General features: G+C 40.4%; 2 protein-coding genes across 2 annotated transcripts in view; both read left to right on the top strand.

Annotated features, from left to right (window-relative positions):
* The window catches only part of NSD1 (nuclear receptor binding SET domain protein 1), a 117,311-nt gene extending 102,430 nt beyond the window's left edge, over positions 1 to 14,881 (top strand). Inside the window, exons 14-19 of the mRNA XM_023508620.1 lie at positions 554 to 666; positions 1,893 to 2,162; positions 4,378 to 4,494; positions 6,099 to 6,240; positions 11,326 to 11,432; positions 14,317 to 14,881. Of these exons, the coding sequence (XP_023364388.1) occupies positions 554 to 666; positions 1,893 to 2,162; positions 4,378 to 4,494; positions 6,099 to 6,240; positions 11,326 to 11,432; positions 14,317 to 14,415 (848 nt within the window). The 3' untranslated portion in view covers positions 14,416 to 14,881. The remainder of the gene's footprint in view (positions 1 to 553; positions 667 to 1,892; positions 2,163 to 4,377; positions 4,495 to 6,098; positions 6,241 to 11,325; positions 11,433 to 14,316) is intronic.
* The window catches only part of LOC111722472 (histone-lysine N-methyltransferase, H3 lysine-36 and H4 lysine-20 specific-like), a 5,364-nt gene continuing 3,350 nt past the window's right edge, over positions 13,946 to 15,959 (top strand). The window contains exon 1 of the mRNA XM_023508621.1: positions 13,946 to 14,262. The gene's annotated coding sequence lies outside the window, so the exon portion shown is untranslated. The remainder of the gene's footprint in view (positions 14,263 to 15,959) is intronic.

A 15,959-nucleotide genomic window follows, 5' to 3' on the forward strand; every position in this document is an offset into this window, starting at 1 on the left:
GATTCGAACCCGCCACCTTAGGTGTATGTGGCTGGCGCCTTAGCCGCTTGAGCCACAGGTGCCGAGCCTATATTTTCTCTTAATGCCATGTCTTTAATACCCTTGATTTCATAATATATATGAACATAGGTGTCATATGTATTCTTTTTCATATGATGTTGGCTGAGTTTTGTCTAAAACATGGGACTTCAGCTTGGCGCCTATGGCTCAAGCAGCTAAGGCACCAGCCATATACACCTAAGCTGGCGGGTTTGAATCCAGCCCAGGCCTGCCAAACAACCGCGATGGCTGCAACCAAAAAAATAGCTGGGCGTTGTGGCAGACACCTGTAGTCCCAGCTATTTGGGAAGTGGAGGCAGGAGACTTGCTTGAGCCCAGGAGTTGGAGGTTGCTATGAGATGCCATAGCACTCTACCCAGGGTGACATGAGGCTCTGTCTCCAAAAATAAAAAAAAAAAATAACATGGGACTTCTCCAACTGAAGGGAGGGTAATAAAAGCAAAATGACTTCATCTAGAGATTTTTATGTGACTGGTACTGTGTACTTTCTTAGCTCTCCAGGAAGCTGCAGCAAGGTTTGAGGAGTTAAAGGCCCAAAAAGAACTGAGACAGCTGCAAGAAGACCGAAAGAATGATAAGAAGCCACCTCCTTATAAACATATCAAGGTGAGACAAAATCATTGGAGACTATCTCCAAGAGAGACACTACATAGCTTAACCTCTTCTCACTTTGTACATGGTAAGAATGGAAGCACAAACACAGCTGTGTTTATTCAGGGAGAGGTATGAGCTTAAAAAAAGATAGGATAAAAGTATCACAGCACCATTTCTAGTATATTGCAGTATTTTTTCTACTGCTTTAGAAAGTCCTCTAATATGAGGGGATTAGATTCTATTTACAGAATATTTTGTATTTGAAAGAAACCAAAGAGCTGTGATGAAAAATGATAAATAGCCTCAAATTAGTGCTGAAGATGTTTTAGGTAACCAAATCTAAGAGACTTAATGGGAGGTGTATCTAACCTTGTTCTACCTGGCAAATTGTCATCACCATTTATCATCTGTGTACCAGTAGACTTTGTCTATTTTTTATTTTTTATTTATTTATTTATTTATTTGGAGACAGTCCAAGCTGTCACCCTGGGTGGATTGTCGTGGCATCACAGCTCACAGCAACCTCCAACTCTTGGGCTTAAAGGATACTCTTGCCTTAGCCTCTCAAGTAGCTGGGACTATAGGTGCAGTGTTTTTTTTGGTTGTAGTTGTCATTGTTTGGCATTCCCAGGCTAGATTTGAACCTACCAGCTCTGGTTTATGTGGCTGGTGCCCTAGCTGCTGAGCTACAGGTGCCAAGCCATTTTTTAATATATCTATGCTGTATCAGTAATTTGTAGAAATAATTTGCAGTGAATAACAAATTTATTGGACATTTTAGTATTTATTGATACCTTTCTATAAACTGCTTTTTTTTTCTTTATTTTTGAGATAGAGTCTCGCTATGTCCCCCTTAGTAAAGTGCTGTGACATCACAGCTCACAGCAACCTCAAACTCTTGGGCTTCAGCGATTCTCTTGCCTCAGCCTCCCAAGTAGCTAGGACTACAGGTGCCCACCACAATGCCTGGCAATTTTTTTTTACAGTTGTCATTGTTGTTTAGGTGGCCCCAGCTGGGTTTGAACCCACCAGCCTCCATGTATGTGGCTGGTGCTATACCCATTGTGCTATGGGGGCTGATTCAATAAGGCTTTATTTTTTTATCCAGCTGCCTGAATCTCAGTAGTTCAAAGTTATCTGAAATGTGACATACATCTCCTGGTAATTTTCCTTCTACTGAGCCTGAGTTATCTTACGTTGACTTGGATGATGTACTTTACTGTGTGCTTGTTTTCCAGGTAAATCGTCCTATTGGCAGGGTACAGATCTTCACTGCAGACTTGTCCGAAATTCCCCGTTGCAACTGTAAAGCTACTGATGAGAACCCCTGTGGGATAGACTCTGAGTGCATCAACCGCATGCTGCTCTATGAGTGCCACCCTACAGTGTGTCCTGCTGGAGGACGTTGTCAGAACCAATGCTTTTCTAAGCGCCAATATCCAGAGGTGGAAATATTCCGCACATTACAGAGGGGTTGGGGTCTACGGACAAAAACAGATATTAAAAAGGTGAGAAAACCTTTTTTAGTGAGCTAATTTTTTCCCCTTCTTTTCAGTTGATTAACAAGATCAGTTCTTCTTGATGAATGTGTGAAAATTCACCACCGTGGAAAATAATATAATTTATCATGTTGTGTCTTGCCAGAACTTTTTATAGCCTAGAGCAGGGGTCCTCAAACTTATTAAACAGGGGCCAGTTCACTGTCCCTCAGACCATTGGAGGGCCGGATTGCGGGCCTGGGACAAGTTGGCTGCTAAGCAGGACAGGCACTGGTGGCAAAAACACCCAGTGGGCCAGATAAATGCCCTAGGCAGGCTGCATGTGGCCCGCGGGCTGAAGTTTGAGGACCCTTGGCCTAGAGGGTTGAGAATACATGGTGTCTTTTATCTCTAAAGTCTTTGATCATGTTCTTTATGTTGCGGGTAGGATAAAAAGAGGGAAATCCATAAAGAAGCTATGGTTTGTTAACTTTTCACTGGATATCCTTGAATCTGTGGTTAAGATAGATGGGATAGTAAGCACATTATACAGAAGCATTGTCCATCTACTAATAAAATATTCTTAAGAGGGCCAAAAATAGGTCTGGTTTCATGGAAAAGGAAGGAAAAGAGTATTAGGCCTTATTGAGTGAAAATGCAGTAACATTTTCATTTTGAAACTTGGCAAGACCTGAAAGTTTCTAATAAATAGATGGTATTGTATAGTTTTTATGTAAAATAAATGTTATTTGACATTTTAATTTAACAAAAGCCTTCCTGAAGTTATACTTTTTAAAGGGTTTTTTTTTTTTTTTTTTTTTTTTTGGAGACAGAGCCTCAAGCTGTCCCCCTGGGTAGAGAGCTGTGGCATCACAGCTGACAGCAGCCTCCAACTCCTGGGCTCAAGCAAGTCTCCTGCCTCTCCCTCCCAAGTAGCGGGGACCACAGGCACCTGCCACAACGCCTGGCTGTTTTTTTTGGTTGCAGCCATCATTGTTGTTTGGTGGGCCGGGCTGGGTTCAAACCCACCACCTTAAGTGTATGTGGCTAGTGCCTTAGCCACTTGAGCCACAGGCGCCAAGCTGTGAAAGGTTTTATTGAAATTTCTTTCTAGGAATGGCACTGAATATGTGTTGGTCATTTGCCAGCTAGTTATTATATAAGCTACTATGTGCCAGGCATTGTGCTAAGGATGCAGTAATCAATAAGGTGCCATGGTCCATATCTTCATACATTTGCATTTAGAGAGGGCAAGCTGTTGAATAAATCATCACCCAATTGTGAGCATAAAGGGCTCTGGAAGTATGTGGCAAGGAACCTAAAACTAACTCTTCTCTGAGGATATTTTGAGAGTTAGACACTGAATCACTATTGACTCAGGAAAATGAGCACTAAAACTTTGCAGGTAATGGCACTGTATGCGTGAAAATCAGTGTTACTATTGGAGTAGGGAGTATGTGTTATAGAACATGAGTGGTGGTAGGCAGGGCAGCTTAGGGTAGATAACATACTTTAGGGAAACTGATGTCATGCTCTTGGGCAGGCAGAGGAATTGACCATCCATATTTACATTATAAAGAAGCTTTAGTTTACTTACTGTTCTCCATTCTTAGTGTCTGGTTTATCTTAATCTTTTTTTTGCAGTTTTTTCTTTTGGCCAGGGCTAAGTTTGAACCCGTCAGCTCTGGCATATGGGACCTGTACGTTACTCCTTTGAGCCACAAGCGCCACCCTATCTTAATCTTTATTTTGGTGGCAGAGGTGGGAGTGGGGAGTTGGTTCTCATCATCAAATAGTTGAGGCATCATAAAGAAGCCAATTATATATCATTATATGCTTGTAATCTTCTTTGGAGACTCTGGTATTTTCATTAATGTTTTGGCTCAGTGTCTATAGCTCAAGTGGCTAGGGAGCTAGCCACATACACTGGAGCTGGCAGGTTCAAATCCAGCCTGGGCCTGCCAAACAACAATGACAGCTACAACCAAAAAAAAAATAGCCAGGGATTGTGGTGGATGCCTGTAGTTCGAGCTACTTGGGAGGCTGAGGCAAGAGAATTCCTTAAGCCCAAGAGTTTGAGGTTGCTGTGAGCTGTGACACCATGGCACTCTACTCAGGGTGACAGCTTAAGACTCTGTCTTAAAAAAAACCCAAATAATAGTTGCATGAATTTTTTTAAAATTAAGTGTACATGTGAACGCCAATATGCTTTTGCCATTATGTCAGGAGTTATTTCTTGTTCTAGGGTGAATTTGTGAATGAGTATGTGGGTGAGCTAATAGATGAAGAAGAATGCAGAGCTCGAATCCGTTATGCCCAGGAACATGATATCACTAATTTCTATATGCTCACCTTAGACAAAGTAAGTAATGGAAAGTCTGTTTTCACTGTTAGAAGATTGTGAGATTTGTGCTGTTCCAGGCATGGTATTTGTAGGCATTTCATGCATTGCCCAAAGCAGGGTCTTTTCCTTTATCCGTGGGAATGACTTGATTAGTGTTCTGGAGTATATAAAATTGATCTCTGGCCAAAGGCAAAAAAAGCTGCTTTTAGCATTATTTTTAAATGATTTAGTATAAATTAGAGATTATATCTTTTAACATTTTCTTATATGATTGAAAGTGGAAGCAAAAGAAGCCAATATTCATTCTTTTACTCTTTTATTGTGTAGATTGAGAAACATTTGTTAATATTTAGTTACTACATTAGTAAATCATATAAATTGATTGTAGAATCCAATTTGTGAACTGAAGTCATTTTTCTAATTTTAGGACTTTTCTTTCTTTTTTTCTTTTTCTTTCTTTTTTTTTTTTTTTTTTGAGACAGAGCCTCAAGCTATCCTCCTGGGTAGAGTGCCGTGGCAAACAGCTCACAGCAACCTCCAACTCCTGGGCTCAAGCGAGTCTCCTGCCTCCACCTCCCAAGTAGCTGGGACCACAGGCGCCCGCCACAACGCCCGGCTATTTTTTGGTTGCAGCCGTCATTGTTGTTTGGCGGGTCCGAGCTGGGGATTCGAACCCGCCACCTTAGGTGTATGTGGCTGGCGCCTTAGCCGGTTGAGCCATAGGTGCTGAGCCTTCTTTTTTTCTTTTTAAGAAACAGTCTCACTTTGTCACCCTGGGTAGAGTGCTATGGCATCACAGCTCACAGCAACCTCCACTCTTGGGCTTAGGCAGTTCTCTTGCCTCAGCCTCAGAGTAGCTGGGACTACAGATATCCGGCTGTTTTTTGTTACAGTTTAGCCAGGGCCGGGTTTGAACCTGCCATCCTTGGTATATGGGGCCTGCACCCTACTCACTGAGCCACAGGTGCCGCCTAATTTTAGGAATTTTCTGAAGAGTTTTATTTCATTCGAGTTGTATTTGGAACATATTCCTAATTCTAGTGTCCTAGTGTTTTTTTCCAGTATCCTAGAGCATCTGCGATTCCTATTTGTAGCTGAATATTAGGGTTCCTCCCCCCTTCTCATCTATTAGCTTTTATAACAGAGCATTTCCTGGTATTTGCCTTTGTAAACATTTTTCAAGTTGTACGCTTAATGACTATGACATCCGTACTTCCAGATCTAGACTGGGTTAAGGACTTTGCCTCTACATTTTTAGGTGATTTTTGTTGTGCATCCTGGTCAAAAACTTTCTAATGAGAGGATGGGACAAGTTGCCACTTCTTTAGTAGTGGTCCTCAGTTTTCCACGTAAATCTGAATTATCTGGTGGGCTTGATATAACTCAGATTACTACACTCCACCATAGAGTTTGTGCTTTCATGTATCTAAAGCATAGCCCAGGAATTTGTATTCCTAAAACTTGCTGTTAGGAAGTGTTCTTCTGATCCATGGATTACACTGAAAATCACTATTGGGAGATTCAAACCCCACAAATCGAAATTTCACCTTACTAGACTAGTCAAATTTTAATCAAAAGCCGTGATGACATCGTCTGATAAGCAGCTTCTCTTGGAATTCTAGGACCGAATTATTGATGCTGGTCCCAAAGGAAACTATGCTCGGTTCATGAATCATTGCTGCCAGCCCAATTGTGAAACACAGAAGTGGTCTGTGAATGGAGATACCCGTGTTGGCCTTTTTGCCTTGAGTGATATTAAAGCAGGTAAGAATAATTTAAAGATTCTGTAGCTAAGATGTGAATTTCAGATTTTATCATCTAAAAATCCCTTTTGTTCTGCATGCCAATGTGTGAAGCTTACAAACTCCTAAGGACACACAAAGACTTTAGAGCTTATAATTTTTTTTTTTTTCCTGGTGTAATAAAACACATATTACATAAGCTTTGTAATTTTTACTGTTTCCATGTGTACAGTTCTCTGGCATTAATATTTAGTTTATTGGCTAGGCGCAGTGGCTCACACCTATAATCTTAGGACTCTGGGAGAAGGAGGTGGGAGGATCAGGTGTTCCAGACCATCCCAGGCAAGAACTAGATCTGGTCGCTACTAAAAATAGAAAAAATTAGCCAGTCATTGTGGTAGGTTCCTTTAGTCCCAGCTACTTAGGAAGCTGAGGCAAGAGGATTGCTTGAACCCAGCGGTTTGGGCTGGGCTGTCGTCATGGCCTCTATCTGGCCTGTTAGGTCATTTACATCATTATTTAATCATCTTTCCTAGCAGAAACTCTGTATGTATTAAACACTAACTCCTCATTCTCCTCTCCACACAGCCCCTGACAACTACCATTCTACTTTCTGTCTCTGAATTTGACTACTTTAAGTACCTTATATAAATGAAATGATATAATATTTGTCCTTTTGTGACTGGTTCATTCCTCTTAGCATAATGCTTCAAGGTTGGGCATGGAAAGTTTTAATGAAATAAATTCCCAGACCTTTAACTTTTAACTCCAATAATTGGAGTTAACTCCTTTTAACTCCAATAATTGGTCTGCTTAGAAACTCTCCAGATCTGTTTTCTACAAGTGATTTTCTCCCATCATGTGAACCAAAAATTCACCCCTTACTTACTGAAATCTTAAGGGTTTTGGACCCAAGGCTATTAAAAACAAACAAAAAAAGCAACCTTCACAGGCAGCACCTGTGGCTCAAGGAGTAGGGCACCGGCCCCGGCCAAAAACTGGAAAAGAAAAAAAATAATGACTCTTGGATTTTGGGTGGCACCTGTGGCTCAGCGGGTAGGGCACCAGCCCCATATACCGAGGGTGGTGGGTTTAAACCCAGCCCCGGTCAAACTGCAACAAAAAAATAGCTGGGCATTGTGGCGAGCGCCTGTAGTCCCAGCTACTCAGGAGGCTGAGGCAAGAGAATCGCTTAAGTCCAAGAGTTGGAGGTTGCTGTGAGCTATGTGACACCATGGCACTTTCCCAAGGGTGATAAAGTAAGATTCTCTACAAAAAAAGAAAGAAAGAAAGAACAAAGCAACCTTCACCTCTAGGGTGCCAAAGAAGTAGATGCTAGAGAATTCATTGTTCTGTCATGGCCTATCTGGGTGCCTGTGTCTCTAAGAATTAGAATACTGAGGTGACTGTAACCAGATTAAGTAATAAGATGTTTATTTAAAGTGAAAGTAAATATCATATGGTGAGTGGTTTGATAGTAAAATTATATAATGTATATTTTTCATAAATTAAAAGATCTTAATGTATAGCTCCAAGGCTTGGATAAAACCACTGTAATCCTTAGTGGTTTAATGGTTAGAAACAAAACCTATTTTATGTATTGTGGGACTTTTAAAATATTAAGGCCGGTGTAAAATTTGTGAATTTTGAAATGCCCAAGAAATTATATGGTTTTTCGAAATGAGCTTTGTGGGGACAGGAGCAAAACACTTGAAGAGCACTCTCTTATACTTAAATATATACTTAAATTGAGGTGGAACTAGCCTAGGTAGTATGTATTATACAATTACTGTTGAAGCAGAAAATCCCGTGTGAGCATTGTAGAATAACACTTAAGTTCTCTTTTGCCTAGTGTTGTCCTCAGGAAGCATTAATCAAGATAAAATTATTAAAAAGCAATATGGTAAGGCCAGGTACAGTGGCTCACACCTGGCATCCTAGCACTCTGGAAGGCCAATGCAGGTGGATACCCTGAACTCATGAGTTTGAGACCAGCATGAGCCAGAGTGAGACCTGGTCTCTAAAAAAATAGCCAGGCGTTGTGGTGGGAGGCTGAGGCAAGAGAATCACTTAAGCCCAAGAGTTTGAGGTTGCTATTGAGGGCGACAAAAGAAAAAAGGCAATGTGGTTAGCTCTTGTTCTGTTTTTGTGTATTTTTAAAATGTAGTCTGGTGGGACTTCTTGCATTTCCATACCCAGTATTAAATATGCTGCCTAGGAGTCTTTTAGACTTTTTGGAATTTTCAACATTTTGACAGTTTTTAGATTTAAAAAAATAGTTTTTTTCTCTGTTTTACATTTACTTCACATAAAGTATTAAATGATTAAACAACACTTGAGCACCACTATGCACTGCTCCTCTGCTTAACTAAATGTTACTGATTTTTTTTTTTTCTTGGTAGAGACAGAGTCTCACTTTATTGCCCTCGGTAGAATGACATGGCATCACACAGGTCACAGCAACCTCCAACTCCTGGGCTTAGGTGATTCTTTTGCCTCAGCCTCCTTAGTAGCTGGGATTATAGGCGCCTGCCACAATGCCGGCTATTTTTTTGTTGCAGTTTGGCCGGGCGTGTGCTCAAACCCACCACCCTCAGTATATGGGACTGGCGCCCTACCCACTAAACCATAGGCACCACCCATATGTTACTGATTTTTAAAGTGCTGACTTAGTCTCAGTTTTTGGAATTCATGGCTTCAGAGTATGAAGGGGTTTAGGGTCACCCGAAGAGAGTCTTGGCATGAGGAATGAAGAGGATTGACACAAAAGTCTGTGCTTAGGGGCCTAAGGAACTATTACGAGAAGAAGTAGACAAATCTGCTTGTCCAACATTAGCACTGATTAGAGAGGACATGGAGAAAGTCAGATATGTCTCTACCTTTGTTTTTGCAAAACCACAAATCATGAGTACAACCTCTGCCTCCAGCATCAAGAGACCTTTGGAATCTAGAGAATCTCTACTATAATTGTACACCTCACACATACATCTCACACACATACACATACATCTCACACACCTCACACATACATCTTCTCTGGGGGCCAGTTTTCTGATCTCCTGCATGCACATAACCCACATGCCATTCTTGTGATCCTCCAGGTCTCTCAAGCAGGAAGTGAGTCTTATGCTTAAATATCAGGACTCAGTTTCCCCTAAAGAGTAAATTGTGTAGATTTCTGCTTTGTAATAGGAATAATTTGATAAATATTAGTCTAAAGTGATACTATTCTAAATATATGATCTCATCTAATCCTTACAAAAATGCTGTAAAGTAAGTAGACCTCTGTCCTTCCCATACTTCTACTCTGACCCTTCAGTCCATTTCCATGGACTTCTCTCTTATATGTTCACTCAGCTCAGTAGCTTGGTGTCAAAATTGTTCCTGTCCTCACTTGGTTTCCACACCTGGCCAATACATGGCAGTTTTGAATATGAATGATTGTCATTTCATACATTAGATGTAAGCCAATTACTCCTACCCAGAGGCGATCTCTTTTTATACTTATGTAAAATATCCCTATCAGGTTTAGAGATATAGGCTTTGAATTTGAATGTTTTACTTCTCATGCAGTTTTGATGAAGTGAACCTTCGACAAAAACGGGACAATTTGTGTCTTAATCTGTATACCTCTTTTTTTTTTTTTCTTTGAGACAGAGCCTCAAGCTGTCCTCCTGGGTAGAGTACTGTGGCATCACAGCTCACAGCAACCTCCAACTCCTGGGCTCAAGCAAGTCTCCTGCCTCAGCCTCCCAAGTAGCTGGGACCACAGGTGCCCACCCCAAGGCCCAGCTATTTTTTTTTTGGTTGCAGCCATCATTGTTGTTTGGTGGGCCTGGGCTGGATTCGAACCCACCACCTTAGGTGTATGTGGCTGGAGCCTTAGCCACTTGAGCCACAGGCGCCGAGCCTATACCTCTTTTTTTAATTTACAAATTATTGCTATGAAATTCTCTTAATCAACTTGTGAGATACATCATGTTTTCTCAATAAACTTGAGAGATTCTTATTTCTCCATTTAAACAATGGCTGTTCCAGGCTTGTCTAGAACTCCTGAACTCAACCAGTCATCCTGCTTTGGGCTTCCACTGTGAACCACTGTGACCAACCCATAGTGTTTCACTTTTTGTACTTCTTTGCATACAATCCAGGAAAAATTCTATACACTTATTTCTAAATGTTTCTAAAACATTTATTTGTGTGTTTGGAGGAGGGAGGAAGAGCTAGCTACTCAAAGTTCACATTACTCCAGCGAGGTTGTATTATACCTGCGATATACAGCCAGTTTATGGGCTAGAGCCTGCTAGTATTACTCTGCTTTTCTCCTGAGTACCCACCTAGGTAAAGTGAGTTCACCAGGGTGGGACAGACTAACGGGTTTTCTTCATACTTACATATCAGGTGCCTAACATTCTCATGTAGAGTAAGTTAGTTTTTGATAGCTAATTAATATACTTTGAATCTGAATAAAACAAATGAAAAAACAATAGTAAAATTAATACCTCTGTAGTAAAAGGTATCTTAAATATTACTTGCTAAGCCATTTAAGTTTTTTTGTTATTAAGTTGTATTAGCTGATTAATAATGTTATAGGATTATAATTTTTTAATATACTAGGATTAGTTAAATCACCTTTCAAGAATTCTTTTTGAAAAGGGATTTAACTAATTTAACTTTTAAAAATTAATCTTTTGTCTAGGTATGGTGGCTCACACCTCAATCCTAGCACTCTGGACAGCTGACGTAGATGGATCACTTGAGCTCACAAGTTTGAAACCAAGCTGAGCAAGAAAGATACCCCATCTCCACTAAAAAAATAGAAAAATTAACTGGGCATTGTGTCTGGAGTCTATAGTCCCACCTACTGGGGAGGCTGAGGCAGGGGTATCATTTGAGCTCAGAGTCTGAGGTTGTTGTGAGCTATGATGCCATGGCATTCTACCCAGGGTGACAAAGTGAGACTCTCTCTCCAAAAAAAAAAGTAATAATGAAATAATATTTTAAAAATTGAATCTGTTTTCTTGGAGTTTTGTATCCTTTGTAATAAGAAATAATGTGACTTAAAACGATAGATATTGATCAATATTTTTACGGGTCTCTTACACAGGCACTGAACTTACCTTCAACTACAACCTAGAATGTCTTGGGAATGGAAAGACTGTTTGCAAATGTGGAGCCCCGAACTGCAGTGGCTTCTTGGGTGTAAGGCCAAAGGTACTGCCATTCCAGCCCTTTGCATTGGGAATAGTGGTGCAGCCCTCTGTCTCAGAGTGTTAAGGCTCAGTCTTCCATATAAGAAGATATTTCATTGAAACAATGACATTGAATAGATATTGATAAGGCCACTGGCCGCTTATTGGGCAATCTGATAATCAGTTCAGTTACACAAAAGATCTTAGGGAATTGCTCAAGTGTTTTAAGGAATCTAACTTTAATTGGTAATACTTTCTAGCTATGAAAGCTGTAAAATAGGAACTTCCTTGGTTACCTCTCACCTCATTAGTTTCAGTTTATATCACTCGTATTTCCTAATAAGCTACTTAGATTCTTGGTGTATCTTTACCTACTTGTCTCTTTCTTTCTAAAGATTCTAACGAATGTGTAATTTAAAGAGTATAAATGTAGTGTAACACCACAGATGAAAGTAAGACTCTTAATCTCAACATTGTAACAAAGTATATAAACATTGGGTCTTACTTTGGATTTTTTGGAGTGCATTTTAACTGAATTGTAATTGTATAACATTCTTTACCATTACATAATTATCTCAACTATATTTTTAGTGACTGTTTAACATCTGGATGCGCCAAGATTTCTCTCTCATAAGTCACAGGCTAAATCGAAGTTTAATTTTCATGGAAAGTAGACTACACAGTGACTTCAGTTGGTTATTTCCCTTGATTTGTTAATTGATTGTAAACCTCTGTACTAAGAACTGAAAAAATCTAAATTGTTATCAAAACCAAAAATTATTTGAGCAGTAATGCGAAAATGAAGAACACTCAATCTAAATTGTTATCAAACCCAAAAATTATTTGAGTAGTAACGCGAAAATGAAAAACACTCACTAAATATTGTTTTATCTTGTTAAATAGGGAATATCATTTTTATATGAGGTTTCTCTTTTTGTTTGGTTGGTTTAATGGTCTTGTTCTTTAAGATGTTATTTTTTTCCTATAAATTAAAATAGTAATTTTGAGTTTAACCCACAGTTAATGATGTTAGGTGCAATAGGAAGGTCAGTTTTTGTACCCTTGAGGTCTGTGTAGGACAGCATTTCACAGATGAGTCACTGGGAGAGAAATGCTGGGACAGAAGATTTGAAATGGGAAATCACTGTGGGATGTTAATAAATATTCGCCTGTCAGAGTAGGAAGTACCTTTATTAAGCCTTATATATTGGTCTTGTATGTTTCTAAGCTAAAATGAATATTCTGATGAAAGCCACAAGGTTTGGGCCAGATGCAGTTGCTCACCATGCCTGTAATCCTTGCACTCTGGGAAGCCGAGGGAGGTAGATTGCCTGAGCTTAGAAGTTCAAGACCAGCCTGAGCTAGAGCAAGACCTTGTCTCTCAAAAATAGCAGTGCATTGTTGTGGGCTGTAATCTGAGCGCCTTAGGAGGCTGAGACAAGAGAATTGCTTGAGCCCAAGTGTTTGAGGTTGCTATGAGCTATGATGCCTTGGCACTGTACAGGGGACAACAAAGTAAGACTCTATCTCAAAAAAATTAAAAAAGGAAGGAGCAAGGCTTGGTAATCAAGTGTAGCCTACGTGAATACAGAGGTTTGCTGGCTGTGCCAAGGTGTATCTTGGGAGTGGTGGGCATTTACCTCTTTTGGCTTAATGTGCTTGATGACAAGGATTATTTATTAATGTTTTGAATCTTCCTATAACAGATAGACTTCATCTTAGACAGAAGACTGAGAAGCAATTTCCTAACACATAAGAAGTGTGAGTGCACACACACAGAGTAGTCTTCTATAACTTTGAAATTAGACAAACATTAAAATGAAATTTACAGGGTAGTGCCTGTGGCTCTGTGAGTAAGGGCGCAGGCCCCATATACCGAGGGTGGCAGGTTCAAACTCAGCCCCAGCCAAACTGCAACAAAAAAATAGCTGGGCGTTGTGGTGGATGCCTGTAGTCCCAGCTACTTGGGAGGCTGAGGCAAGAGAATCGCCTAAGGCCAAGAGCTGGAGGTTGCTATGAGCTGTGATGCCATGGCACTCTAGCAAGGGCGACAAAATGGCACTCTGTCTCTTAAAAAAAAAAGAAAGAAATTTACAAAAGTTGTAGCATTTAACATCAGTTTTGTTGTCAACAAAAACATTTTGTCCTCTATTTTACTTAGGTAGCAGGAGCAGTTGATAGGAAAGTAGTAATGAGTGCTATCATACTTGGTCCGTCGTAGATAACCACAGTTTTATGTTCATAACATTCTATGAGGATTGTATTTTCCCAGAGAAAAGACTGAGGCTCAAAGAGGATAGTTAATCTGGTTAAGATTATTACTAATGGCTGGGCCATCTCTACTAAAAATAGAAAAATTAGGGCGGCACCTGTGGCTCAAAAGGGTAGAGTGCCGGCCCCATATGCCAGAGGTGGCGGGTTCAAACCCAGCCAAAAAACTGTAAAAAGGAAAAAAAAGAAAAATTAGCTGTATATGGTGGTATGTATCTGTAGTCCCTGCTACTTGGGAGGCTGAGGCAAAAGAATCACTTGAGTCCAGGAACTTGAAGTCTCTGTAAGCTAGCCTAAAGTGACGGAGCAAGACTCTGTTTCCACAAAATAAAAAATCTGTTGATGGAATGCTGACTGCTCAATATCTGACCTTTAGAATCAACCAATTGCCACAGAAGAAAAGTCAAAGAAATTCAAAAAGAAGCAACAGGGGAAGCGCAGAAGCCAGGGTGAAATCACCAAGGAACGAGAGGATGAGTGTTTCAGCTGTGGGGATGCTGGCCAGCTTGTGTCCTGTAAGAAGCCTGGCTGCCCAAAAGTTTATCATGCAGACTGTCTCAATCTGACCAAGCGACCAGCAGGTTAGTGCCATAATCTCACTATGTTAACAAATCCATTCTCTTTTTCTCTGCCAGAACATTCAGAGTCTCATGCCATTTGCCTCAGTCTACAAGAAATTGCCCATGCATAGTATTGAAGGGTGTGGTCCATGTTCTTGTTCTGGAAATAAGTGACAACAGAGGCTTAAAATCCTTGATTATAAAGAAAAGAACAGGAACTCAACCAACTGTTTGTGCTTTATTTATGTTTGCATTATTTCATCTTCCCAACAACCCATAAAGGTCAGTTTTCTTCCATGCATATGAGGAAACGGTGATTCAGATTGGTGAGATGACTTTTCACAAATAGATTGATTGAAAGCCAGATTTTCTGACTCCAAGGCCCCTATATCATGTTTCTTTTCCCAAGAAAGGTTGAGACTGAGTAGGGCCTTTGGGTCATTGTCGTCAGTAAGAGTTGGATTGCCATCCTATTAGCTACTTTCTACCATGCTCCTTTCCCCCTAGTGAGGTATCTTCCCTTACAAACTAGACTTTTTTTCTCTGAAGGAGATGTCATATGTCGGTTAACACATGAGAAAGTTGCTCATGTAGATGTACTACCCAGGAATTTATGGTTGGAGAAGTTGCTAACCTTTGAGTGGTGATTTGGTGTTAGAAGATTTTAGGGATTTGCATATGCCATTCTATTTTAAAAGAAAAAGAGAAAACAGTAGGAATCCATTCCAGGGTGACATCATACATTATTAGCGGTCTACTTCCCAGAATTATACAGTGTAGAAAACTTTGGGGTAGAAGTAAAAGAATTTTGTCCCTGAATTGGCTTTCCTTCAGTGTGTTTTGGCCATGCAGGTTAAAGAATAGAAACTGAAGTAGAGGGAGGTGCCTATGCTCAGTGGGTGGGGTGCCAGCCCCATATACCCAAGGGTGGTGGGTTCGAACCCGGCCCCACCCAAACTGCAACAAAAAATAGCCAGGCATTGTGGTGGGCATCTGTAGTCCCAGCTATTCAGGAGGCTGAGACAAGCCAATCGCCTAAGCCCAGGAGTTGGAGGTTGCTGTGAGCTATGACACCATGGCACTTTACCGAGGGTGATAAAGTGAAACTCTGTCTCTAAAAAAGAAAAAAGAAACTGAAGTAAAATGAGAACAAGGGCATAACTTTGACTTGTCAGTGCAAGGAAATGGAATTGTTTCAGAATAAATTACTCAGAGCCATCACTGGCATGGCTATTGTAGAGTTGATCATCCCTGTGTGCTAAGAACAAGGTCAAGCATAATTTAATTAGGGACAGAAACACTGTCTATGATCAAGACTCTCAGATCTCATGAAATGGGGATAAGTAGATAAGAGGCTCAGTTTGGTTTCTTTTCTACTGATTCTTTATGGATCACACAGGTAACATTTTGTGCTGATTTTAAGACTTAAAGTTGAGCAGAGCATATGCTAGTTCAGTGCCCGTAGCACAGTGGTTATGGTGCCAGCCACATACACTGAGGTTGGTAGGTTTGAACCCAGCCCAGGCCAGCTAAACAACAATGACAACTGCAACACAAAATAGCTGGGCATTGTGGCAGACACCTGCAGTCCCAGCTACTTGGGAGGCCAAGATAAGAGAATTGCTAAAGCTAAAATTGCTGTGAGCTGTGACACCATGGTACTCTACCAAGGGTGACATAATGAGACTCTGTCTCCAAAAAAAAAAAAAAAAAAAAAA

The sequence above is a fragment of the Otolemur garnettii genome, unplaced genomic scaffold (genome assembly GCF_000181295.1).
Source record: "Otolemur garnettii isolate 467f Iridium unplaced genomic scaffold, OtoGar3 scaffold00261, whole genome shotgun sequence".
Lineage (NCBI taxonomy): Eukaryota > Metazoa > Chordata > Mammalia > Primates > Galagidae > Otolemur > Otolemur garnettii.